Source organism: Taudactylus pleione, unplaced genomic scaffold (assembly GCF_031769625.1).
Source record: "Taudactylus pleione unplaced genomic scaffold, aTauple2 ptg000174l, whole genome shotgun sequence".
In the NCBI taxonomy this organism is placed as follows: Eukaryota; Metazoa; Chordata; class Amphibia; order Anura; family Myobatrachidae; genus Taudactylus; species Taudactylus pleione.
In genome coordinates this window covers 2573036-2600910 of record NW_028284576.1, presented here as the reverse complement: position 1 = coordinate 2600910, position 27875 = coordinate 2573036, and the positions used below count along the sequence as shown (strand labels likewise).

The window sequence follows — 27875 nt, the reverse complement described above, 5'->3', positions numbered from 1 at the left end:
CATTGAGGCAGCACAGATTTTTTATTTAATTTTTTGGGGGAGGGGGGAACATCACCGATAATCCACATGCAGCCATTTTGACTTTTAGTTAATATATGCCTTGGAATTAAAATGGCCGTACATTACTCAGAAGAAAGTAACATGGGGAAATATTGCATCTTCACAAATATAATGTGCACGATATACAATTTGTAATATAAGTCATTTTGCTTACATGCTGTTTTGCACGTACGTGCCTTCCCTGACCTTTATAACGGTGCCCCTTCCCACCAAAGTTCCACTGCTTTGGTCATAAGGGCCGATGCGTCCAAACTACCGATGACTCTGTCGTTGTGCTCGTTATTTCAGCATGCGCAGAGCGAGAAAACACAAGATACCCAAAGCAAATGGCCATACAGTACATTCATCTCTGTGTCGGCTCTTTCATCTGGACATAGCGGTGTTCCTTTCACCTACACACAGCGCAGGCAGCCATTTTGTGAGCTATACAGACCACCCATTTCCTAAGGAGCAGTGACATCACTGAGATTCTGGCTGACTCATGTTCATGAACCCTGGGCTATATTATATAGATGTATATTAAATATATGATACAGTATATTTTTTAGCATGCCTAGTAGGCGGGGTACACAATGATGGGTGCATACCATCTACATTGTATACAGTCTCTGTATTTGCAATATGTTATTATTACTTATGGAAGAACATATTAAGTTTCCTGGGTGAACTTCAGCTTGCTGGTGAATGCTCCCGATACCGGATTATTCCCTATGGGAAGGAGTCCCGGGTCGTGAAGAAGGATCCTTTCGGATCCCTCCGCCCCTGCCCGGCTCCTTCCGCCAGACGTTGGTGCTCCTGTAGGTCGCACATGCGCACTCCCGTCACTGCTCCGAAAAGGAGCAGTGAAGCCGCTCGCGGGACAGCTGATTTTCTGATCAGCTGTCACCGCGCCAGAGAGCAATAATGAATTGCGCCGGAATCCTCGGTGAGTTAGAATGTTAATTAATCCCAGATAATTAACATCATGAATAGACCCCACAGTATGTCACACTATCACAGCTATCTACGACGTCTACATTAGTAATGGCCCTAACTTACTGGCTTAAGAAACTACGTGTGTGTGATGTAACACAATCTACAAAATAGAACAGTTGATAACAGGGCTAAATCAATCTACCCTGCACCTGATATACAGATCCAACTTAACCACAGACCAATAAACTCAGTGCTGCCCCCTTTAAACCCTGCCTAATTAGAGCTGGCCAGCTCCTGTTCTAACTGACGGAGAAACATGGTATTTAAGTGGGAGCCTGGTAGTTCTCCACGTGAGAGGGTAACTGGAGGGTGGGTGCCACATGGCTACGTCCCACCTCCGTATATATCAAATGGCCGCAACTTCACAGGCACTGGGAGCAGATACGCTGTCCCAGAACCTGCTGCCTGCCATCTCCGCTTACCCGGCGCTGGGAGCAGAAGCACCATTCCAGTGCCGACCACCAATGTGTCCACCAGCTGCCGCACCAGTGCCGGGATCAGACACTTGATCCCACATCGTCTGCCGTCCACCTCCCCACACTTATTTTGTCTACGTTGTGTGTACTTGTTTTACATTTATCCCATTGCCTCAATGTCTGCCGCTATGGCGCACTGTGCCGCCTCTCAAATCAGTGCTGATGATAAAAATAATATCCAACTATCCAGGAGCAACAATAAATGAAAAACATATATATACAGTATGTTTTAGGTTCTAGAAGTTTATGTTACATGTAACAGATGTATGAGATCTACTAAATAACTAAGAAGCACTTAGTGGGGTAATAAATGCTGTAATCAAACATAGTAAAAGTTCATTTGTGATTGTAAAATATTCTCATAGAATAAAAGGCTTTTAATATTGCAGTATTTGTCATTAATATAGACATATCCGCATGAATATTCATCTGTTAATGAAAAACAAAGTTAGAAAAATGTAATTTACATTAAAATTCATTTTAAAAAGCCATTAATACAGATAGCTCCCTTTATTTGCATACAGTTTGCATCTCATCATAACTTTGCAACTTACAATTAATGCAAACAAAAGTTTATTGTTGGGGAAAGGACCTTGTGTCATCAATTTTCATTGTTCTCAGAGTGAATAGATATATAGATGAAACTCACAATGGTTGGTGCCGGTTCGGTATGGCATCCCGTCAGGGTTAGGTTACCGATACCTGTTGGTAAGTATCCTAACCCTACCCCTAAACCTAACCCTCCCTTTCCACAGCCTAAACCTAACCCCCCCTCTCCCCCCGCAGCCTTAACCTATCTCACCCCCCTAGTGCCTAACCCTAACCCTCCATCTATTGCCGAATCCTAACCCCACAATTTCACCATCGGGATTCTAACTGGTGGCGAGATTCCGGCGCCCACATTCTGACCGCCGGCACCCTGACCTCCGGGTTTTAAAATACATCCCCTTAAGCTGATTACGAATCTGAAGAAAATAAAAGTATCTTAATGAATGAGACCTATTTAATGCACGCTGCAAACTTACTAAAAAGGAAGAAAATACCGATGTGTCCTTGCACACTATTGCTGCAGTCGCGCCAAACAGCCCCAGGTTGTTAGCGCCGAGCATCTTTTTCGCCCGGAAATGTGTCTTAGTTGCAATGCGATGCACCACGAGCCTGCACTGATTTTATATGCGTTACTTGTACATCTGTGTGCGACTGAGTCTGAATCTGTACACGAAGTTTGACAATGCCGCGGCCACGGCTTTTTTTCCACGCCAAGTTCCCTTGTGCTTCATTTACAGTCACAGTCGCACACGGATAGGCAAGTGTTGCATATCAAATTAGGAGTGTAGTCACCTGGTGCGTCTTATTTGCATCGCATTGCGACTAAGATGCATTTTTTGGGGCGTAAAAGACGAGAAAAAGACGCTCAGAGAGTCCGGCTGAGTGGCAGTTAAAAGCTTTACTAGAACAATAAGGGAATATTCACGTGACTGTGAAACAGGCAGTCCCACCTTTTACATGCAAATGTCACCTTCATATTGCATCAAAATATTATTAAAAGGACAATTGAACCCAATAGTCCAAAGTTGTATACAGGAAACCAAGTGAATACATTTCTTTGTCATTTTCAGAGATTGCAATGCAGCGACAGTAAATAGTAAGGTATGACGGAGTATATTCACCCTTCTCACAGTTAAAGCCACAACTTAACAATGTCTACAGTTGTGCTTTCTACATGGCATTGTCCAATTAATATGGTGGCTTGATGACACCGCTTAAGCACGAAATTGGACCACGGATTAGTCTGTCATTACTTATGTTTAAATTATCAATGTCATTTATTATTCTGCAGAAGTAAATTGCCAACATTGTGTGAAACACAACTCAATTTGGAGACCTTTTGACCTTCTCTGCTTATCCTGTTCCTCCTAAAATTATTTGCTGCCCCCAGGCTACATTTTACTCTTTCGGCCCTTCTCACATTGAGTGGATTAAAATTTGGGGAAACATTTGTCAAGCTGAGAGCAGAGATAAGAGTCTGGCGGTCATAACTTAATTTCTACAGCCCCGATAGCCATCAGCATGTCAATACATGGTTCATATTAGTGCTGATATGTTATTACACACACTGCCCGCCGTAGGAGAGCGTTGCGGACAGATATTGTATGTTTTCTTAGCCGGATAACGCCACATCCAAATTTTAAGGAATTTATATAGTTACAAAATGCAAATGGCGGTTCTCGCAGGCAGAAAAACATTCTAGGACATTTATGAAACTAGACGTTATCTCTTTAATTTTCTCTAAGCTGCACAAAAAAATGATAGTGAGAATCTGCTGTGAGTACAGGTATACGTTCATGGAGCCGGCGGACGGAATTCCGACCGCCGGCTTCCAGACATTGTTATCCCAACTAGGGACGAATGACAGGCAAGGGGAGGGTTAGGTTTAGGGCTCCCGGGGGGGACTTAGGGTTAGGCACCCCCCCGGGAGGTTAGGCTTAGGCTAGGGGGAGGGAGGGTTAGGCACTTAGAAGGGGGATTAGGGTTAGGCACAGGGGGGGAAGGTTAGGGTTAGGTACCCTAAAGGAGGGTTAGGGGGTAGATTAGGTTAATGAATACTTACCTAGGGACGATCGGGATCTCTTCCTCTGTCGGCCAGGCGCTGTCGGGATTTGAACCGCTGGCCAAAGGTCCAGCGGTAATTCATAACGATTCCGTGAGTACAAGGTCCTCTATTTCTTTCCTGTTATTCATTAATGACCTTTGTATGTTTGGCTCCTTTATCTAGGGGACATTATTCGTATATACATCATCAGATTTTCCCCTCACTGATCCTGTCCTCCATGTTGTTCAGTCGTCCTATTCTATTTATTACCATTTATTTATACAGCGCAAAAATATTCTGCAGCGCTGTACATAGAATATTCCTCTTTCGTCCAATCTAGGAAGCACTGACGCTGGGATATGAGGGAGGGGCCTAGGAGTAGGCACTAAAAATAATTGACTGACTGAAACTCCCCCTCCCTTATATACCCTCCCCTTTCTATAGCTCTCCAGTTATTTTTTTTTTAGTGCCAGCAGGAGCAGGCACACAGACGTTTGTTTGTTTCTAGCCTAAATTTTTTTATCCTAAAGGAATCTTAGAGCCTGAATCCCCTTATGGGATCAAGGCTGGAGGAGTGGGAATTAGGAGCAGTACTGGTAGCCAGTATCTGCTCACCCCCTGCTGCATCCCCCTCCCAGCCCTGGAAGTGGGTCACCAGGCACCCACGGGTGTGCTGGGATCCTAGGATTAGGATATTAATAAAAGTCCCCCATAGAAGCCGTTTTACTGGAGGCTGCAGCTGTGACCGGCTGCCACAGTTTACTTGGAGAGTAATGCTGGGCAACTAGACGGTAAACTAAGTGCACGGGCAGGGTCTGGTTCGCTCTACGTGAACTCCAGTTTTCCCTAAAGGGGGCACAGGAGGCACTGTAAAGAGACTGCCTGGAGAATACTAGGTGCTGTAGTTTTAAAAGCAAAAAAATAAAAATAACATGCACCATCTGGTAATGGAGGATGCTTTCTTGCCCACACTCCCGAAAAGCCTGTGAGAGGTCCTTCCAGGTCATGTGATTTCCTACTGTTTCCTGAAAGACTGATTGAAAAAGTGAAGACCCCTACTGCCCTTGCTGCTGCTCAGGAGTCTGGAGGCGCTGGGGGGTGGGCTATTGTACAAACTGAAAAGTGAAATTGTTTTTCTTTTTGCTTTTTAAAAGTGCTAGAGTAGAGTAGTTAGATTAGTTTTTTTCTGTTTGTTTATGTTTCTTTATTTCATTAGATTAGTTAATTATGTTAATTTCTTTTGTTTTATTAAAAAAAATATATATATATATTTTATTATTCTCTCTCACTATATGTTCTGTGTGAGTTGCAGTTGGTGGTAACAGTATGTCTGCAAAGGGGGACCAACCTCCCAAGCATAAGCAGGGTGCTGTATTACATTATACATGTTTTAAACGTGCTGCCAAGCTCCCTCAGGGGTGTAGGATGCAGGGAGCCCTGTGTGCAGACTGTGAGGTTGAGGCGCCCGTGCTATGGTCATTTATGGACGCTCCGTCAGAGGAGGTGTTACCGGTATGGGCAAAGGTTATGGCTCAGGCCATTGCAGATCTGGCTAAGGAGCTATGAGAGGTTTGTGGCCAGGCTAATGTTAGTGCATCAGTCTCTATACTTATGCACCATCTCCATTTCCTTCCCCTGTGTTAGGTAGCACCCCAGTGCATATAGATATGTCTATTCATATGGATAGACCATTCTAGTTGGGAAGACAGTTCTCCCAATAGTTTGGGTGTTACTGAGCTTATCCAGGCCATTCGCCAGACTTTGTAAATTGAAGACGAGGAGCCTTATGATGAAAAGGCTTCTGCAGCGTTATCCTTCTTTTATGCTTTTTTCTGATGTGCTGGGGGAATCCTGGGCTAAGCCAGATAAACGTGTTAAGCTTCCTTATCCTTTTGCTGAGAAAGATACAGCTCCATGGGAGGTACCTCCAGCAGTGGATGCACCGATTGCCCATTTAGCAAAGACTACGGTTCTTCCAATGGCTACTGCAGCCACACTGCAGGATGCTATGGATCGTAGGTGTGAGCATCTACTGAAATCCTTGTTTTCTTTAACATGTACTACCCTGCGTCCGGTGTTGGCAGGGGCCTGGGCTACCAAGGCCATAGAAGCCTGGTCAGAACAATTCACAGAAGCTATTCAGTCAAGTGCAGGTTCTTCAGATATCCTTACCCTGGTGGACAACCTGAAACAGACTTCAATTTATGTGAGCTATGCTTTAGACACTATTTCTCTTCTGGCATGTATATCAACCTTATCGGTTTCGGCCAGAAGAATGTTGTGGTTACATTCTTGGCAAGGAGATAGTAATTCCAAGAAAATTTTGGAGGGAGTTCCCTTTACAGGTCAATCTCTGTTTGGTCCAGAGCTGGAGCAGATTATCGCTCAGGCGACTGGCGGAAAAAGCCAGTTTCTTCCAGTTCTTACTTCCAGCTCTAGGTTTTCTAGGTTTCGGCCCTTTCGGTACTCTGGTAGATTCCGGCCTCTGCCCACCAGAGGTACGACAGGAGGTCAGAGAGCGGGTCAGTTCAGAGGGCGTATGGCCATGCGGTCCCGTCGCCCGGGCACCCGGTGGGGTGACAGATGCTTCCAATGACTTGGGTCAGGAGGATTTCCAGCCCATTGGTATAGGTGGACATATTCTCTCTTTCAGGGAGCCTGGTTTCGGCCAACCACAGACCTTTGGGTCAGAGGAGTCCTCTCCAGAGGGTACATATTGGATCTGGAGGGACCTCGTCCACATCGTTTTTTTGTAACCCCTCTTCCTCGGGATCGGCTCAGAAGAGGGGCATTAAGGGGGGAAATTCTCTCCCTTTTATAATCAGGGGTAGTGGTCCCTGTTCCGATACATAATCAGGGGCTAGGTTTTTATTCAAATATGTTTCTGGTAAAAAAGCCAGATGGATCTATTCACCCCATTTTGAATTTAAAAAGTCTCAACCTGCACTTAAGGATGAGAAGGTACAGGATGGAGTCATTACGTTCAGTAATTGCCTCAATGGAAGTAGGAGAATTTGTCGCGTTCTTAGATATAAAGGACGTGTGTCTACATGTACCTATTTGGGAACGAGACCACGAACTACTGCGGTTTGCAGTAGACCCCTGGCACTTTCGGTTTCGGGTTCTGCCCTTCGGGCTTTCCTCCTCACCAAGGGTGTTTACAAAAATTATGGCACAGTTAGTAGCTTTTCTGCATCGCCAGGGAATTACGATAATTCCCTATTTAGACGACTTGCTAATAGAGGCACTTTAAGAAGAACTTTTGAAGGATCACTTGCAGATTGTCATGACAACTCTGGAACTTCACGGTTGGGTTCTCAATCTACCCAAATCCAAATTGTTTCCAACTCAGAAGTTGGTCTTTTTGGGCCTTCTGTACAAACACACTGTCTCAGCAGGTTTTTTTGCCCGAGCACAAGATCAGGGAGTTGCGGTCCCTGGTGCACATTCTTTTTTCTCTACACAGGGTGTCCGTGCTACGCTGCATGCAGCTATTGGGGAAGATGGTGGCCGCGTTCAAAGCAGTCACGTTTGCACACTTCCATTACAGGCCGCTTCAGCATTTCATTCTTCAGTGCTGGAGGATGTGGGATCCCTGTCTAGATCGACAGTTTTTTCCCCTGTCTATTCAGGGGTGCCAATCCCAGGGTTGGTGGCTCTGCACTCGCAACCTGTCCAGAGGTTGCCAATTCTCCCCCTGGGAATGTATGCTAGTAATTACAGATGCCAGTCTCCAGGGATGGGGTGCAGTAGTTCTATGGCCCAGTTCCAGAGGGTTTGTTCTCTGGAAGAGAAGATGTTGTCAATCAATGTGCTAGAGCTGCGAGCAGTCTTTCGTGTTCTGGTTCAGGCACAGGATCTTCTCAGAGACAGACCCTTACAGATGCAGTTGGGCAATGTCACGGTGGCATATATCAACAGACAGGGAGGAACCAGGAGTCCTTTGGCTATGGCAGAGACCACCCAGATTATGATGTTGGCAGAGAGATTTGTTCCAGCCATATTGGCCATTTTTATCCCAGGGGTGAACAACTGGGAAGCCGACTTTCTCAGTCGGCACAGGGTTCACCCAGGGGAATGGTCCCTGCATCAGGACATGATTGTGGAGGAATGGGGTCTGCCAGAGATTGTGGAGGAATGGGGTCTGCCAGATATCTCATGGCTTCCAGGTTGAACAGGAAGCTTCCGAGTTACAGGGTGCAGTCCACAGACCCACAAGCAACTCTGGTGGATGCCCTAACAGCAAAGTGGTCCTTTCACTTTGGGTATCTTTTTCTGCCAATTACCATACTCCCGCGTGTAATCAAGAGGATCAAGCGAGAAAAAGTCAATGTCCTTCTAATAGCACCAGACTCTCCACGGAGGTCGTGGTACTCGGATCTTCTGTCTATGATGGCCAACCAACCGTGGAGACTTCCACTAAGAGCAGATCTACTGTCACAAGGTCCATTCCTCCATCCCAATTTATCTCAATTGGATTTAACGGCGTGGCACTTGAGACCAGTCTGTTGAAGGCCAAGGGGTTTTCTTCAGCCGTTATCCAGACTATGTTACAGGCTCATAAGTCATCCACTTCTATGATTTATTATAGGGTGTGGAAAGCTTACATCCGATTGGTGTGAAACTGGTAAGATTTCTGCTTCCCAGTTTCGCTTGCCATGTTTTACTTTCTTTTTTACAAGATTGATTTGTCCAAAGGCCTTTGCCTATCTTCCTTGAGGGGTCAGGTGTCGGCCTTGTCTATATTCCAGAGACGCCTGGTGTTCATACCAGACGTCAGAACTTTCATGCAAGCAGTATTGCATCTCCAACCACCTTATATTTCACCAGTCCTGCCTTGGGACCTTAATTTAGTTTTGGCTGCTCCTCAGCGAGCTCCTTTTGAGCTACTGGAGAAGGTGAAATTAAGGTGGTTAACTTGGAAAGCAGCTTTTCTTTTGGCAATCACCTCTGCTCGCAGAGTTTCGGAGTTGGCGGCTTCGTCAGCTAGCTTTCCCCTTTTGATTTTTCATAAGGACCGAGTAGTTCTCCGCACTCGGCCATCCTTTTATTCCTAAGGTGGTTTCAAGATTCCACCTAAATCAGGAGACTAGTATTGCATCCACTTGATCCAGAGAGTCCTGTCTGGTTTCTGGATGTGGTACGAGCACTCAGAATATATGTGGATAGGACTTCTGCCTTGCGTTGCATTGTTCAATGCAACTCGTATTAGTAATGCATGCAGGACATGTGACTCTTCCTGCTGCATTACTATATTAGAGCTATCGCAGCTGCAACAATGTTAGCAGCTGCGTTAGAAACTGCATCCTCTGCTGTATCAGGCAATTTATTTGCACATTATTTTTGTGCTTTTGTGAGCGAACTGAGGGAGGGAAGGGTCTGATATATATATATATATATATATATATATATATAATACACACATACAGTGTGTGTGTGTGTGTATATATATATATATATATATATATATATCTTTATTGCTCTGTACCAGCTCGTAACTCACACAGTTAATTAAAGATAGTGAATTGTTCCTTTCGTCCTATGCATGAAACGCCTGAAGCTTTATTTTTGAGAGCTCCTTATATTTCTGAAGATTAAAGTGAAAGTCCTTAAACAACTACTGTTACCATGGAAACTTCAAAGAGTGGCAGCCATTTTAAATGTCAAATCACCTCATTCCCTTCGCTCTCACATCAGAAATCAAATCACTTGAAATGTATGGGCTTAGCCTGTTGTGCTATATACTATTTGAAGCTTTAGACCAATACAATCCTATACTGGCTAAAGCAGGCTGCAGTCCCGCAGTGACAATGTGTGCAATCAAATTGTATTCTTATTATCTATTACCAGTGATTTATATAGTGCACTGCGCATTATGGAGAATATTCGGCTATTTACTTTACATCAGCCCTGCGCCAGTGGAGCTTACAATCCACATTCATCATCATACGTACACACACATACATACTATGGCTAATTTCTTTTCAAAACTACAAAAATGGTTCTGGATTGAATAAGGCATTGGGCTTATCAAAAGAGCTGTGTAATATGTGTATATTATATACGAGGTCTAAATAGAGGAATACCGCGCTGGTGAACAAGATTAAATATGTATATTTAATAAATAAAAATCAAAATGAGTCGCGTAATGAACATAGCATTCAATTTAAAACAGATAAATGGAAAGGTGGACAATAAGAAAAATAAATAAAAATAAAAAACATATAACCATCAATGGAAAATGAATAAATACATTAAAGTAAATAACTGGTGATTGAATGACAAATGAGGCTGTGCTGGAATCCGGATCATGAAATAGCAGTCAGTGCATTAATAGGCAGTTCAAGTGCATCAAGTATAAGCACTTAGCACAACATACTAATTGGTAACTTGATATGGCAACAATATAACCGCACACTGCTAGGGACACTCTGTTGAAATGCGTGCAATGGCAGGGCGGTGGCGGCCTCAGGCAAACCCCGACTGGGGGCAGGTCCAGACACGTACATGCATGTCAGCGCGCATGAGCGACCTTGTTGCATACAGATATATCAGACCATTCACCAAACTTTTTAGACAGACCTCGAGTGCATGTAATATTGTGACAAGAATCACATAGACCGGATTAAAATCCAAAATAAGTTTATTTTCTCACCACAGGCAGATATACAGGACAGTTCACAGGCAAGATGTTTCAGCAGGTACACAGAGTCTTCCATACAGCAACACAGTTCTAGTTTAGTGGACCCTCAGGTCCAGGATCCATAACACTACTCACCCCCGTGCCTATAACCTGGGCGACTAATTCACCATCAGGATCATTGTGGATTTGCACTGACACAACTTTAAAGACAGATAACAGGTTCTGCTAATTAGGCTTGCTTGTGGGTTACAACTGATAAACAAAAATGGCAGCTGCTCAATCAATCTAGCAGTACTAATCAGGTGCATGAAAGGGAGGGGTCAGACTAAGTAGAAAAAGGAGGGGGCTTTAACCCCCTATTGTACCTCAGCACACTGAATAATACCTGCAACAATATATGAAGACTATATGGTCATAGAAATTCAGAGATATTAGTTGCATGCATTTGCAAATACATGGGAGGCTGCTGGGCCACGTCACGGCTTCTCTGTTACCAGCAGTCCCTAACACTAAGGGGTTCACGTCCGGGGCGCAGTGCACCCCAAAAAACGTCCAGCCCAGGACCCCCCCAGGGCATCACACGAAAATGGAAAAAGAGTGACAGTGCAGTGTAAAGTATAGCTGTGTGTGAGTAATCATTAAGTGTGGAATGAGAGGTTAAAATATATGTGAAAAAATACATGAATAATAAACAAACATAAAAGGTGATGTGAAAAGCAACTACGTGTATTAAGTGGTGATGCCCTGAGGAGGCCCAGCCAGACCAGTCCCAGGGGCCCTACGCCCAAACGCTCACCCCAAATGTAAAATATACCAATTATAAGGCCTCATGATAAAGGCACATATATAATTTTGTCAAATGTAAGGCCTCATGATAAAGGCACATACATAAATGCATCCAAATTGAGAGCCAGCTTACCTGGGAGTCACCCCTGGGAACTCCAACTAGCACTACTAGAACCAGCATGCCCTACTAATGCTGGCTCCTTCATGCAACTCATAACAAACAAACAAAAATGGCAGCTGCTCAATCAATCTAGCAGTACTAATCAGGTGCATGAAAGGGAGGGGTCAGACTAAGTAGAAAAAGGAGGGGGCTTTAACCCCCTATTGTACCTCAGCACACTGAATAATACCTGCAACAATATATGAAGACTATATGGTCATAGAAATTCAGAGATATTAGTTGCATGCATTTGCAAATACATGGGAGGCTGCTGGGCCACGTCACGGCTTCTCTGTTACCAGCAGTCCCTAACACTAAGGGGTTCACGTCCGGGGCGCAGTGCACCCCAAAAAACGTCCAGCCCAGGACCCCCCCAGGGCATCACACGAAAATGGAAAAAGAGTGACAGTGCAGTGTAAAGTATAGCTGTGTGTGAGTAATCATTAAGTGTGGAATGAGAGGTTAAAATATATGTGAAAAAATACATGAATAATAAACAAACATAAAAGGTGATGTGAAAAGCAACTACGTGTATTAAGTGGTGATGCCCTGAGGAGGCCCAGCCAGACCAGTCCCAGGGGCCCTACGCCCAAACGCTCACCCCAAATGTAAAATATACCAATTATAAGGCCTCATGATAAAGGCACATATATAATTTTGTCAAATGTAAGGCCTCATGATAAAGGCACATACATAAATGCATCCAAATTGAGAGCCAGCTTACCTGGGAGTCACCCCTGGGAACTCCAACTAGCACTACTAGAACCAGCATGCCCTACTAATGCTGGCTCCTTCATGCAACTCATAACAAACAAACAAAAATGGCAGCTGCTCAATCAATCTAGCAGTACTAATCAGGTGCATGAAAGGGAGGGGTCAGACTAAGTAGAAAAAGGAGGGGGCTTTAACCCCCTATTGTACCTCAGCACACTGAATAATACCTGCAACAATATATGAAGACTATATGGTCATAGAAATTCAGAGATATTAGTTGCATGCATTTGCAAATACATGGGAGGCTGCTGGGCCACGTCACGGCTTCTCTGTTACCAGCAGTCCCTAACACTAAGGGGTTCACGTCCGGGGCGCAGTGCACCCCAAAAAACGTCCAGCCCAGGACCCCCCCAGGGCATCACACGAAAATGGAAAAAGAGTGACAGTGCAGTGTAAAGTATAGCTGTGTGTGAGTAATCATTAAGTGTGGAATGAGAGGTTAAAATATATGTGAAAAAATACATGAATAATAAACAAACATAAAAGGTGATGTGAAAAGCAACTACGTGTATTAAGTGGTGATGCCCTGAGGAGGCCCAGCCAGACCAGTCCCAGGGGCCCTACGCCCAAACGCTCACCCCAAATGTAAAATATACCAATTATAAGGCCTCATGATAAAGGCACATATATAATTTTGTCAAATGTAAGGCCTCATGATAAAGGCACATACATAAATGCATCCAAATTGAGAGCCAGCTTACCTGGGAGTCACCCCTGGGAACTCCAACTAGCACTACTAGAACCAGCATGCCCTACTAATGCTGGCTCCTTCATGCAACTCATAACAAACAAACAAAAATGGCAGCTGCTCAATCAATCTAGCAGTACTAATCAGGTGCATGAAAGGGAGGGGTCAGACTAAGTAGAAAAAGGAGGGGGCTTTAACCCCCTATTGTACCTCAGCACACTGAATAATACCTGCAACAATATATGAAGACTATATGGTCATAGAAATTCAGAGATATTAGTTGCATGCATTTGCAAATACATGGGAGGCTGCTGGGCCACGTCACGGCTTCTCTGTTACCAGCAGTCCCTAACACTAAGGGGTTCACGTCCGGGGCGCAGTGCACCCCAAAAAACGTCCAGCCCAGGACCCCCCCAGGGCATCACACGAAAATGGAAAAAGAGTGACAGTGCAGTGTAAAGTATAGCTGTGTGTGAGTAATCATTAAGTGTGGAATGAGAGGTTAAAATATATGTGAAAAAATACATGAATAATAAACAAACATAAAAGGTGATGTGAAAAGCAACTACGTGTATTAAGTGGTGATGCCCTGAGGAGGCCCAGCCAGACCAGTCCCAGGGGCCCTACGCCCAAACGCTCACCCCAAATGTAAAATATACCAATTATAAGGCCTCATGATAAAGGCACATATATAATTTTGTCAAATGTAAGGCCTCATGATAAAGGCACATACATAAATGCATCCAAATTGAGAGCCAGCTTACCTGGGAGTCACCCCTGGGAACTCCAACTCCAACCTGATTAGTACTGCTAGATTGATTGAGCAGCTGCCATTTTTGTTTGTTTGTTATGAGTTGCATGAAGGAGCCAGCATTAGTAGGGCATGCTGGTTCTAGTAGTGCTAGTTGGAGTTCCCAGGGGTGACTCCCAGGTAAGCTGGCTCTCAATTTGGATGCATTTATGTATGTGCCTTTATCATGAGGCCTTACATTTGACAAAATTATATATGTGCCTTTATCATGAGGCCTTATAATTGGTATATTTTACATTTGGGGTGAGCGTTTGGGCGTAGGGCCCCTGGGACTGGTCTGGCTGGGCCTCCTCAGGGCATCACCACTTAATACACGTAGTTGCTTTTCACATCACCTTTTATGTTTGTTTATTATTCATGTATTTTTTCACATATATTTTAACCTCTCATTCCACACTTAATGATTACTCACACACAGCTATACTTTACACTGCACTGTCACTCTTTTTCCATTTTCGTGTGATGCCCTGGGGGGGTCCTGGGCTGGACGTTTTTTGGGGTGCACTGCGCCCCGGACGTGAACCCCTTAGTGTTAGGGACTGCTGGTAACAGAGAAGCCGTGACGTGGCCCAGCAGCCTCCCATGTATTTGCAAATGCATGCAACTAATATCTCTGAATTTCTATGACCATATAGTCTTCATATATTGTTGCAGGTATTATTCAGTGTGCTGAGGTACAATAGGGGGTTAAAGCCCCCTCCTTTTTCTACTTAGTCTGACCCCTCCCTTTCATGCACCTGATTAGTACTGCTAGATTGATTGAGCAGCTGCCATTTTTGTTTGTTTGTTATGAGTTGCATGAAGGAGCCAGCATTAGTAGGGCATGCTGGTTCTAGTAGTGCTAGTTGGAGTTCCCAGGGGTGACTCCCAGGTAAGCTGGCTCTCAATTTGGATGCATTTATGTATGTGCCTTTATCATGAGGCCTTACATTTGACAAAATTATATATGTGCCTTTATCATGAGGCCTTATAATTGGTATATTTTACATTTGGGGTGAGCGTTTGGGCGTAGGGCCCCTGGGACTGGTCTGGCTGGGCCTCCTCAGGGCATCACCACTTAATACACGTAGTTGCTTTTCACATCACCTTTTATGTTTGTTTATTATTCATGTATTTTTTCACATATATTTTAACCTCTCATTCCACACTTAATGATTACTCACACACAGCTATACTTTACACTGCACTGTCACTCTTTTTCCATTTTCGTGTGATGCCCTGGGGGGGTCCTGGGCTGGACGTTTTTTGGGGTGCACTGCGCCCCGGACGTGAACCCCTTAGTGTTAGGGACTGCTGGTAACAGAGAAGCCGTGACGTGGCCCAGCAGCCTCCCATGTATTTGCAAATGCATGCAACTAATATCTCTGAATTTCTATGACCATATAGTCTTCATATATTGTTGCAGGTATTATTCAGTGTGCTGAGGTACAATAGGGGGTTAAAGCCCCCTCCTTTTTCTACTTAGTCTGACCCCTCCCTTTCATGCACCTGATTAGTACTGCTAGATTGATTGAGCAGCTGCCATTTTTGTTTGTTTGTTATGAGTTGCATGAAGGAGCCAGCATTAGTAGGGCATGCTGGTTCTAGTAGTGCTAGTTGGAGTTCCCAGGGGTGACTCCCAGGTAAGTTGGCTCTCAATTTGGATGCATTTATGTATGTGCCTTTATCATGAGGCCTTACATTTGACAAAATTATATATGTGCCTTTATCATGAGGCCTTATAATTGGTATATTTTACATTTGGGGTGAGCGTTTGGGCGTAGGGCCCCTGGGACTGGTCTGGCTGGGCCTCCTCAGGGCATCACCACTTAATACACGTAGTTGCTTTTCACATCACCTTTTATGTTTGTTTATTATTCATGTATTTTTTCACATATATTTTAACCTCTCATTCCACACTTAATGATTACTCACACACAGCTATACTTTACACTGCACTGTCACTCTTTTTCCATTTTCGTGTGATGCCCTGGGGGGGTCCTGGGCTGGACGTTTTTTGGGGTGCACTGCGCCCCGGACGTGAACCCCTTAGTGTTAGGGACTGCTGGTAACAGAGAAGCCGTGACGTGGCCCAGCAGCCTCCCATGTATTTGCAAATGCATGCAACTAATATCTCTGAATTTCTATGACCATATAGTCTTCATATATTGTTGCAGGTATTATTCAGTGTGCTGAGGTACAATAGGGGGTTAAAGCCCCCTCCTTTTTCTACTTAGTCTGACCCCTCCCTTTCATGCACCTGATTAGTACTGCTAGATTGATTGAGCAGCTGCCATTTTTGTTTGTTTGTTATGAGTTGCATGAAGGAGCCAGCATTAGTAGGGCATGCTGGTTCTAGTAGTGCTAGTTGGAGTTCCCAGGGGTGACTCCCAGGTAAGCTGGCTCTCAATTTGGATGCATTTATGTATGTGCCTTTATCATGAGGCCTTACATTTGACAAAATTATATATGTGCCTTTATCATGAGGCCTTATAATTGGTATATTTTACATTTGGGGTGAGCGTTTGGGCGTAGGGCCCCTGGGACAGGTCTGGCTGGGCCTCCTCAGGGCATCACCACTTAATACACGTAGTTGCTTTTCACATCACCTTTTATGTTTGTTTATTATTCATGTATTTTTTCACATATATTTTAACCTCTCATTCCACACTTAATGATTACTCACACACAGCTATACTTTACACTGCACTGTCACTCTTTTTCCATTTTCGTGTGATGCCCTGGGGGGGTCCTGGGCTGGACGTTTTTTGGGGTGCACTGCGCCCCGGACGTGAACCCCTTAGTGTTAGGGACTGCTGGTAACAGAGAAGCCGTGACGTGGCCCAGCAGCCTCCCATGTATTTGCAAATGCATGCAACTAATATCTCTGAATTTCTATGACCATATAGTCTTCATATATTGTTGCAGGTATTATTCAGTGTGCTGAGGTACAATAGGGGGTTAAAGCCCCCTCCTTTTTCTACTTAGTCTGACCCCTCCCTTTCATGCACCTGATTAGTACTGCTAGATTGATTGAGCAGCTGCCATTTTTGTTTGTTTGTTATGAGTTGCATGAAGGAGCCAGCATTAGTAGGGCATGCTGGTTCTAGTAGTGCTAGTTGGAGTTCCCAGGGGTGACTCCCAGGTAAGCTGGCTCTCAATTTGGATGCATTTATGTATGTGCCTTTATCATGAGGCCTTACATTTGACAAAATTATATATGTGCCTTTATCATGAGGCCTTATAATTGGTATATTTTACATTTGGGGTGAGCGTTTGGGCGTAGGGCCCCTGGGACTGGTCTGGCTGGGCCTCCTCAGGGCATCACCACTTAATACACGTAGTTGCTTTTCACATCACCTTTTATGTTTGTTTATTATTCATGTATTTTTTCACATATATTTTAACCTCTCATTCCACACTTAATGATTACTCACACACAGCTATACTTTACACTGCACTGTCACTCTTTTTCCATTTTCGTGTGATGCCCTGGGGGGGTCCTGGGCTGGACGTTTTTTGGGGTGCACTGCGCCCCGGACGTGAACCCCTTAGTGTTAGGGACTGCTGGTAACAGAGAAGCCGTGACGTGGCCCAGCAGCCTCCCATGTATTTGCAAATGCATGCAACTAATATCTCTGGGTTACAACTGATCCCAGGAAAACCTGGACTGGATCTCATTACCATGCTGTTTGTTGCTCCATCTCTGCTGATCCACATGAAGAAACCGCCAACGCACAAGGCAGAGAAACGCATAATGGAGGACCCGGTGTCATTGGATAGATGCTTAAAAGCCACTGATTCTCAAATATTGAAGCTTTCTGGAATCTCTCTCGGATGTTGTGCTAATACTCACCGTGCCCTACTGCTACTGAAAGACCAGGACGTAGACTCTCTGACATCTATCTTCTCAAGGAGGGTTCTCTCCTCGTCCGTGATAGCACTGTGCTAGGTGCCGAAAGTAACAAAGGGGTAAGCGAGGGGCTGAAGTACGCACACATGGGAAGGATGAGATCCATTACTATCTATAACGGTATACATACCTTGCGGAATACTAATACAATAACTAAGGACTGTGACAAAGTTGCATTAAAACACTCGGATCCTAGTGCTTATTTTTCTCCTGGCATGTTGTTATACTACTGTATGTGTCAAAGAATTTCCAAATCATACTAATCACTTAAATACAACAGTGACTACTAATTACAATTTTTAACTAACTCATTGATTATTGGTTGTACACATGTATATTTATCTTTTTTATCTCTTCTTCTGCTTCATAAATAAATTGTATACTTTTATTCAAACTTGTTGTGCACCTTAAAGGTGTAAGGGCTCTATTTATTAACATTATTTTTACTAAAATAAAGTGAAAAAGGGTGTTTTGTGTTTTCACACCCTTTTCACATTATTTTAGTATCACCTAAAGTTACTAAAGGGCAATTGGAGCACAATTCGTAAAATTCTACTCCAAGCCCTAATTATCACTTATTTTTAGTAATCAGATCGCATTTCCCATAATTGTAATGGGAAATGCGATCTGTCTGGTAGTTACTAAAAATAAAATGTGAAAAAATACCTAGGGAAGCCCTGTGATAATTACGCCACCTGGAGGTGGCGTTATCCAGGGTCTCCTCCGGTTTCCGGACTCCTGCTCTGCTCTACAGGCAGAGCAGAGCCCGGAGCCGGCCTCAGTGATCAGCTGTGTGGTCTAAACAGACCACACGCTGATACACTTCTTAAAAAAAAAAAAAATAGTAAAGAAAAAAATAACTTACCAGAGCCCAGGTACTGGTGATCGGGACTCCGGTGATGTCCTCCCTCCGGTCAGCTGGTCTCCCATCCTGCACCGGGTCCTAGTGCAGGATGGGAGATCAGCTGACTGGAGTCACGGAGGACATCACCGGAGTCCCGATCACCAGAGGTAAGTGTAATTAACGGAGGGGGGGTGTGTCGCGATTGTGGGGGTTGGGGCTTAGCAACGACCGGTCGGCGTATGCGCGGACACTTATCACAGTATTTTTCTTATGAAAATACCGTGATAAGTGTGCGGAGGGGATTCACAGGGACAGAGCTTTATCACAAGCTCTGTCCCTGCAAGGGATTTTAGTAAATCCCTGTGATATTGGCTGAATTCGCAATGCGAATTCAGTCGGTAATATCACACTACAATCTGCATTCAATATGCGGATTGTAGTAAATAGAGCCCTTTATCTCCTATCTTTGTGTTGCAATATAAGTACTGTCTAGAAGCAGCAATATTTTTAAATTGAGAGTAGATTTGTTCTAAATATATATTAACTATATCTAGCACCTGATACTTTATTTAAACCGTATTTAATAAATGACAGAAGCTGGCTGATTGGTACTTTACCTCTCTCCACTTTATCCACAAGGCTTAGTACATCCCTCCCACTGTACACTCTTTGTAGCAAACTACAGCTAAAAGCATCTGAAAATAACCCTAAGTCATGAAACCCATTGTAAACGGTCACAGGTTACAGGAACCTGCATCTTATTTACAACTACGGCTATTTATAGAAAATTACTATATCACTATAACAAACTCTCATTCACTCAGTCAATTACATCTCACTTTACCCATATTGTTTCCCCTTTTACCCACTAGTTTCCCTGTTTTCCTTGTGAGTGATCATGTTTTCCCATACTTTTAAATATTACCTCTTCAAAGCGAGCGTTTACTATAATTGAATACTTCAATGCGTAACCACACAGTATTTTTGTTATCGCAATTCAGTGTGTAATTACACTAAATGCTCTGTGATTTTCTGTATATAGCAGCCCCTGTGGGGTACAGTAATATTGAACAGCACATAGTATGCCAAATCTAGCACTCTGTGTAATTACAGTATGCTGGGGCTATATCCAGTCATTTATATGTTAAGCTGGCTGTTCTTCTTCTTTTAACCTGTTTTAATCCAGTAGGATTGCTGGGTGAGTAGACAGGTGTGTGAAGAAATGTATTTGGGAAAATAAGCTCCCAGCAGTATAAAACAACATGGCAAAGTGATGTCTGAGATTTTGGTGCAATAAAACTGTGATTAGTGCTGGAGGAGAAACAATGGTGGTAAATTGCCCACGGGCAATTTCTACACTTTTCCACTCTTAAAGGTTTCATACATCTCGCTTTCAGCCTTTAGAGTTTGTATAAGTACAAACTCTAAAGAGAGGTGAAGTAACAACTAATCAGCTTCAAGTTCTAACTGTTTTTTTTGTTTTTTTTCAGGCTATGGGGTCTATTCGTGTAGTTCTACTTAATCATTACTGTATATATTGCACCACTTCGATGCGATATATCATGATTTTAAGTAGAAATAGATTTTAAGTAGCTTAGCCCTTTCCTGGGGGGATTATGGTGCAGAGGAGTCATTACGCAAGCGAGGTTCTGTGACTTTCTAGTTAAGTTAAAAAAAAAAAGCGCCGCAGTTTTTATTTCCTATACGGTTAAAAATTCTCTCAAAACCCCATATAGTGGTCTCTCTATAGTCTGCATTGTTCTATTACTTTGTGCTGTTTAGACAACAATATTGATAGTACTGTAAGTGCGCAATGAAATCAGGGGTGCAGCAAGGGTGAGAATACAATCGAGTAAACACCCACTACTCAAAAGATCATGCACAATAGAAAAAGGTGTGTTTCACCTCCTAGTGCTCCCCCAACACCACATGCACATAGGTAATAAGCCTTTGTGCTGTTTTACATTCACTTTTTCTTACCATCTGCTGACAGGTCTGTGTACTCAGTGATACAATGGAAAAACTGATTCACTGATATTTACCTTCCACTTAATACACTGGGACTGTGGGCCTGATTCAGAGATTGCTAAAGCCTCTGCAGCGGCGAGTTTGTTCGCAGCAGTTGTGCGATAATATGCAAATGTCGCAGTCACTGGGATTTGTATTGAGGCGCCCAGCTGCGGCTTTGCAAATCCAAGAAACTAAGGGCCTGATTCAGAGCCGAACGCACTGACCAAAGCGATCGCTCTGAATCCCTCCCTAAAAATGGAGCGGCCTCTTGGACGCTCGCATAGTTGTGGGTTACCACCCACAGCTTATGCGAGCATCCATGATGATGGTCGCGATGGTCAAGACCATCGCTACCATCGGGCTTGCGACGAGACCCTGCGGTAGGGTCTCGCTGCCGCAAGCCCAAGAGTGATTTTGACTCTATCAGAGCCAAAATCACTCCCACTGACATCACTAGTGATGTCAGTGGGGCCGGCTTCAGACGGTAGGCGTTCCCATGGGAACGCCTCCGTCTGGCAGCCACTCCCCCGGCACGCCCACCAAAGGGGACGTGCTGTCAGTCACCATCGACAGCACGCCCCCTTTGGTGCGAGACCCCGAGCGACTTATTCCTCGTCGCTCACTGGGTCTCGCGCATGCGCACGACGGAGCTCCCTCCATTGTGCGCATGCGCATTCGGCCAACATCGACCCGCTTGCGAGCATCCTTCGCTCACTCGCGGGTCTGAATCTGGCCCTAAGTACAAACAAAGACGCAGCATCGGTCAGTAATCAGCCTTCGGAGTAACTCTATGGAGGCGCAGAATGGTCGCGGGAACGGAGCCGCCGGAGCCATTTTTACCGTGTGTGGGATCGAGGCTGCAGGCTGAGACGTGCAGCGTTGTAGTCGCCCCCCCCCCCAATGCTCTCCGCTAACAGTCCCTGACTGTCAATCACTTTGCTAATGAATCCTCTCTGCGAGCAGCTTCCGTATTGAAACTTCACTCAGGCGCATGCGCAGATTACGATAATCGGTAAACTGCGTAACCACTGGCATTGCGTCCATCTTTGGATCAGGCCCTGTGTTATAACAGTGGGTTTCCGTAGCTCTGCAAGACCAAGTTTGTGATCCTCCTCTTGTTCCTTTTCTTTTGTGTACATAGATGAGCACCGTGAAAATGCTGCGGCCCCGACTCAACGGTATTTTCTTCAAGCTGACGTTTGACGAGCACATTAGCAACATCAAACCTGATATCATAGCGGTAACATTGGCGTGCGAGGAGCTGAAGAAGAGCGAGAACTTCAAGAGGATGTTGGAATTAGTGTTGCTGGTGGGGAATTACATGAACGCTGGCTCCAGGAATGCTCAGTCGCTGGGCTTTAATGTCAGCTTTCTCTGCAAGGTAAGACATCCGAATGTGCTACAGAGTATCCTAAGATTCTACCTACCTGCAGAGCTCACTGCAGAGCCTGATTAACACCCCATGGGGTCCTAGGCATCTGTCTATCTGCAGAGCTCACTGCAGAGCCTGATTAACACCCCATGGGGTCCTAGGCATCCACCTATCTGCAGAGCTCACTGCAGAGCCTGATTAACACCCCATGGGGTCCTAGGCATCCACCTACCTGCAGAGCTCACTGCAGAGCCTGATTAACACCCCATGGGGTCCTAGGCATCCACCTACCTGCAGAGCTCACTGCAGAGCCTGATTAACACCCCATGGGGTCCTAGGCATCTACCTATCTGCAGAGCTCACTACGGAGCCTGACTAACACCCCATGGGCAAGTTCCACAGCTAATGACCTTAAAGGCTGCAGCAAATCTATATTAATATAGGAGAAATGTATCAATTCATGTATTCTTCTACCGTGCTATAATGCATAAAACAAATGACAGTACACTAGGGGGAAATCTAGTGGAGAATAGATACATTCATGTAATATATCTGCCATCTTCAAGGGGGAGGGACTTTGCAGTCCTAGATCTAGACTGGTCCCCACCATCACGTAATAACTGCGGCGTAAGGGAATTGAACACAGTTTACATTTATTTTAAAAATCGCTATAGTATTGTTATAGAACATGTTTATTGGGGTGGTCATTTTTTTTTACATCTCCCCCCCCCCCCCCCCATGTCACGTTTCTGTTACTTGTCACATAAGAGACTAAAATGTGTCATGTATTCCTGTCTGCTTTAAATAATTTTTTTAAATGTATTTATTTGTCACAGGTTTATTTTATTTGTTATTATGACGTCACTTTTATATTTACATTTTATTTTTTTTACACTTTCTTGATGTGTTTTATTTATTTTTGTCCTTTTACAAGCAAATGCTTTTTGGCACTTCAATTATTAAAAGACTCAATAATCTGAGCTGATTCAAAACAAAAGTGTGTCAGCGCAGGAAATGAAAAGGCCGTGTTACCGAGAGAGAGAGAGAACTACTTTCTCCGCGCTGTAATTATGAGTGACACTGCAAAATTAGAGGCATAAGTGAAAATGAAAAGCAAACGCGTTCTCATAATTAGAGCGGCAGACTGTGCTTATTTATCTGCGGAAGGCAGTCAGAGACGGTTAATCGGAGCCAGTTTGCAATCTTTTTCTTTTTTTTTTTTTTTTTCCATTTTGGATTAAAAAAGGATTTGGGATTAAGTAGTGCATTATAAATACAGGCTATAAGATTGGTTTCTCGCTTATTACATGTACGTGCTCACATCCTCCGATGAATCAAGCATGGATTAACCTGGTTTAGCTGTGTACGGTACATTAACCACGCTGCGGTCAGTGGTCAACACAGCCAGCCGGAAATGAATCGTGTTTCTCCTGTTAAGTGCGCATCGGCCGTGCTCTACGACTTGTTACATCAGAGAACTGACTGTCTGCACGCCGGGCACTACAGACTGTGCCTAATGGTAGCATCAAATGTGTACAGTCATTCAGGAGGTACTGTCCTGGCTTAGTTTATGGAAAAGTGGATTATGTTATTATTTATAATATTATCATCATCATTATTAATAATAATAATAAAAGCCTGTTTGCTCATAACTAATATTCATCAAGGCAACACAAGTAACAACCTTAAAACAAAACAAAGTATCAACTGGGTTTGTAAGAATGTAAAATGGTTCTTAACTAACAAGTAGCGCATTAGAATTACAGGCTATAAGATTGGCTTTTCGCTTAGTACTTGTACGGTTACTGTACTTTGGATTTTCCAAAATCTTGGACACCCCCTGTTTCCTAGACTAAAGGGGGTATCCACTTAGCGATTTTTGTGAACGATTACGATCATTGATAGTTCAATCGTTTGTAAATCGTTCATAAATCATTTACAAATCTATTGCAAAAATGTCTAAAACGACCAGCAATGCGCGTGCCCGCTGCTCGTTTAGACATCTATGATCTCTCCAACATGCTGGTCAACCTGACGATATCGTCAGGTTCAACCTGTTTCCAGATGATTGATGACCCCGCACTAAACGACTGCTCGTTCAGTGCAGGCTCATCACATGACTGACAAATGACTGCACGATTACAATGTCGTAATCGTGCAGTCATTTTCAGACCTGATAGTGGATACCCCCCTTTAGGGCCTGATTCAGAGTTGGGAATAGAGTGAGATATCTCTCTCAACTGATCATCTTGGTGACACCATGCTGCACTGCAGGGGGGGGCAGATTTAAAATGTGCAGAGAGACTTAGATTTCGAGGGAGGTGTCCAAACTGACATCTAAATTGTAGAGTAATAATAAAGCTGTGCAGTATTTGTGGGCTACATGCAAAAGCAGCCAGTATTTACCCTACATGCAAAAAAAAAAAAATTATGTATTTACACCCCTTGCATTGCAACATGGTTTGTCCAGGTGCACAGTTAAGTGCTATCTCTCTCTTTATTCCCAACTCTGAATCAGGCCCTAAGATCACTATAATATCCCTTCAATCTGGCACACACATGTATGTCACCGGTTCTGGGGCTGGCTGACTTCATGTAAGCTTTCACCTGGTGTTACTCAGTCACAGAACCTGTGTAATTCATGTGTCCCTGATTACAAGGATAATAATAACGCATTGCTACCATAGGCCGATGTGGTTCAGGAGATTAATTTAGGTGGTTACTATACTGCCTCATCTCAATCAGAGGCACCATGTCATGTATTCCTTGTCCAGCCTGGCAACAGGGCCAGATTAACAATGGGCAGGTGGAGCTACAGGTCCAGGCCTCCACATAAAATTAGGCCCATCATCATGGAAGGATGATGATGACCAGCTGCCGAACTGGCCACACAGTTGCCATAAATCATAAGTATTAAACAATAATTTCTGGGTTACTCACAAAATTATGATTTTTCGTATTTAGGTAGATGTGTGTCTGTACACACCCACAGAGCATTGGTCACAGCTACCTTGCTTCTTATATTAGGCCCTTCAACATTTTCAGCTCCAGGCCTATGTGGCCCATAATCCGGCCCTGCCTGGCAAAGTGCCTCCAGCGAGGACACACCTACTGTCCAACCATCCGTAACTTAATATATTCGCAACATACTATTCTGTTACCTGGTCCGGTACCAAATATTTTGCACACAACCTTTTAAATAGCAAATACCAGGAGTGAACTAATTAATTAGAAGGTGTGTCCTTCCCCTGGGACTGCCAGTCCGGAATGCGATAAACAAATAAAGTGGGCAGCCTCTCCCCTGCCCTTCCATCAGCCCTACCTGGCTTCTAGGGGCCACAGCCGATACAGGGCCTGATTCAGTAAGGAACGCACGGATCCAGACGCACGCACCCGGCCACTGCGAGAATATGCTAATCAATGCATACGCACGGTAATCGCAGCAGAGTAAGCAGACGCCCAGCACTACATAATACCATCGGACCCATACGCACAATAGTGGTTGACCCGACCCTCCCGCAGACATAGCGAGACTTCCTGTGTGCAACTAGACCTCAGGCTGCTTCCCTCGCTGCAGGGGCTTAATTATGCACGCCCCTGAAACGCCGTCCAAAGGCACAGGTACGCCTGCGTCTGCCCGACCACTGCCCCGTCGCCACCCACAAAAACGGCACTTCCTGGGGCTGCGTAGCCTCTGCAATCGCAGTTCTCATCGCACTAGCTAGTTCGAGCACACGCACTGCGATGCATACACACGCGCAGAGCAAAACATCGAACGATTTCGTGCGTCTGCATCCGTGCGTTCCTTGCTGAACCAGGCCGGCAGTCCCTAGAATCCAGTCTTGTGAGCATGCGCTGGTCTGCCGGTGTTTGTACACATGCGACGATCCTAATCCTGCCATAACTTTTGCGCATGTGCAATGGACCTGGCAGGCAGCTAGACACGAGCAGGCCGAAAGGCGGAACATCCAGACTGCGGCACAGCGAGCAGCCCCCCGCAACAAGGGTAGTATCTGCCGCTGGCTGTCACAGTAGAGCTGTTGACATTTTGATCCCTGGAGGGGTCTTAATTATGACACTACCCCAAGGAGTGAAAAATTACCTTACCTTGGCCAGCACCTGCCCAATATACCCATGCTAATACTCTGCGTGCAAACACCTGTAGCTCTGATGGTACCGACCAGAAGATCGGCATTTCCGGTTCATTGTATTCCAATCACCATATATTACACTGTACAATAAATTAATACTTTTAATTTGTTTCCTTTCTAAAAATAGTCATACATCACTAATAGTCATACAGTACTAATAGTCATACATTACTAATAGTCATACATTACTAATAGTCATACATTACTAATAGTCATACATCACTAATAGTCATACATTACTAATAGTCATACATTACTAATAGTCATACATCACTATTAGTCATACATCACTAATAGTCATACATTACTAATAGTCATACATCACTAATAGTCATACATCACTAATAGTCATACATTACTAATAGTCATACATCACTAATAGTCATACATCACTAATAGTCATACATCACTAATAGTCATACAGTACTAATAGTCATACAGTACTAATAGTCATACATTACTAACAGTCATACATCACTAACAGTCATACATCACTAATAGTCATACATCACTAATAGTCATACATCACTAATAGTCATACATTACTAATAGTCATACATTACTAATGGTCATACATCACTAATAGTCCTACATCACTAATAGTCACACATCACTAATAGTCATACATTACTAATAGTCATACATTACTAATAGTCACACATTACTAATAGTCACACATCACTAATAGTCACACATCACTAATAGTCATACATCACTAATAGTCATACATCACTAATAGTCACACATTACTAATAGTCATACATTACTAATAGTCATACATTACTAATAGTCATACATCACTAATAGTCACACATCACTAATAGTCATACATTACTAATAGTCATACATTACTAATAGTCATACATTACTAATAGTCATACATTACTAATAGTCATACATCACTAATAGTCATACATTACTAATAGTCATACATCACTAATAGTCATACATCACTAATAGTCACACATCACTAATAGTCATACATCACTAATAGTCATACATCACTAATAGTCATACATTACTAATAGTCATACATTACTAATAGTCATACATCACTAATAGTCATACATCACTAATAGTCATACATCACTAATAGTCATACATCACTAATAGTCATACATCACTAATAGTCATACATTACTAATAGTCATACATTACTAATAGTCCTACATCACTAATAGTCATACATTACTAATAGTCATACATCACTAATAGTCATACATCACTAATAGTCATACATCACTAATAGTCATACATCACTAATAGTCATACATCACTAATAGTCATACATCACTAATAGTCATACATCACTAATAGTCATACATTACTAATAGTCATACATTACTAATAGTCATACATTACTAATAGTCATACATTACTAATAGTCCTACATCACTAATAGTCCTACATCACTAATAGTCCTACATCACTAATAGTCCTACATCACTAATAGTCATACATTACTAATAGTCATACATTACTAATAGTCATACATTACTAATAATCATACATCACTAATAGTCATACATCACTAATAGTCATACATCACTAATAGTCCTACATCACTAATAGTCCTACATCACTAATAGTCCTACATCACTAATAGTCATACATTACTAATAGTCATACATCACTAATAG

General features: G+C 43.5%; 1 protein-coding gene across 3 annotated transcripts in view; it reads left to right on the top strand.

The window, feature by feature from the left end:
* The window catches only part of DIAPH2 (diaphanous related formin 2), a 1301891-nt gene that overhangs the window by 633730 nt on the left and 640286 nt on the right, over positions 1-27875 (top strand). For all 3 annotated transcript variants that reach the window (XM_088475573.1, XM_088475574.1, XM_088475575.1), the window contains one exon: positions 21854-22093. In XM_088475573.1, coding sequence (XP_088331699.1) covers positions 21854-22093 — 240 coding nt within the window. The remainder of the gene's footprint in view (positions 1-21853; positions 22094-27875) is intronic.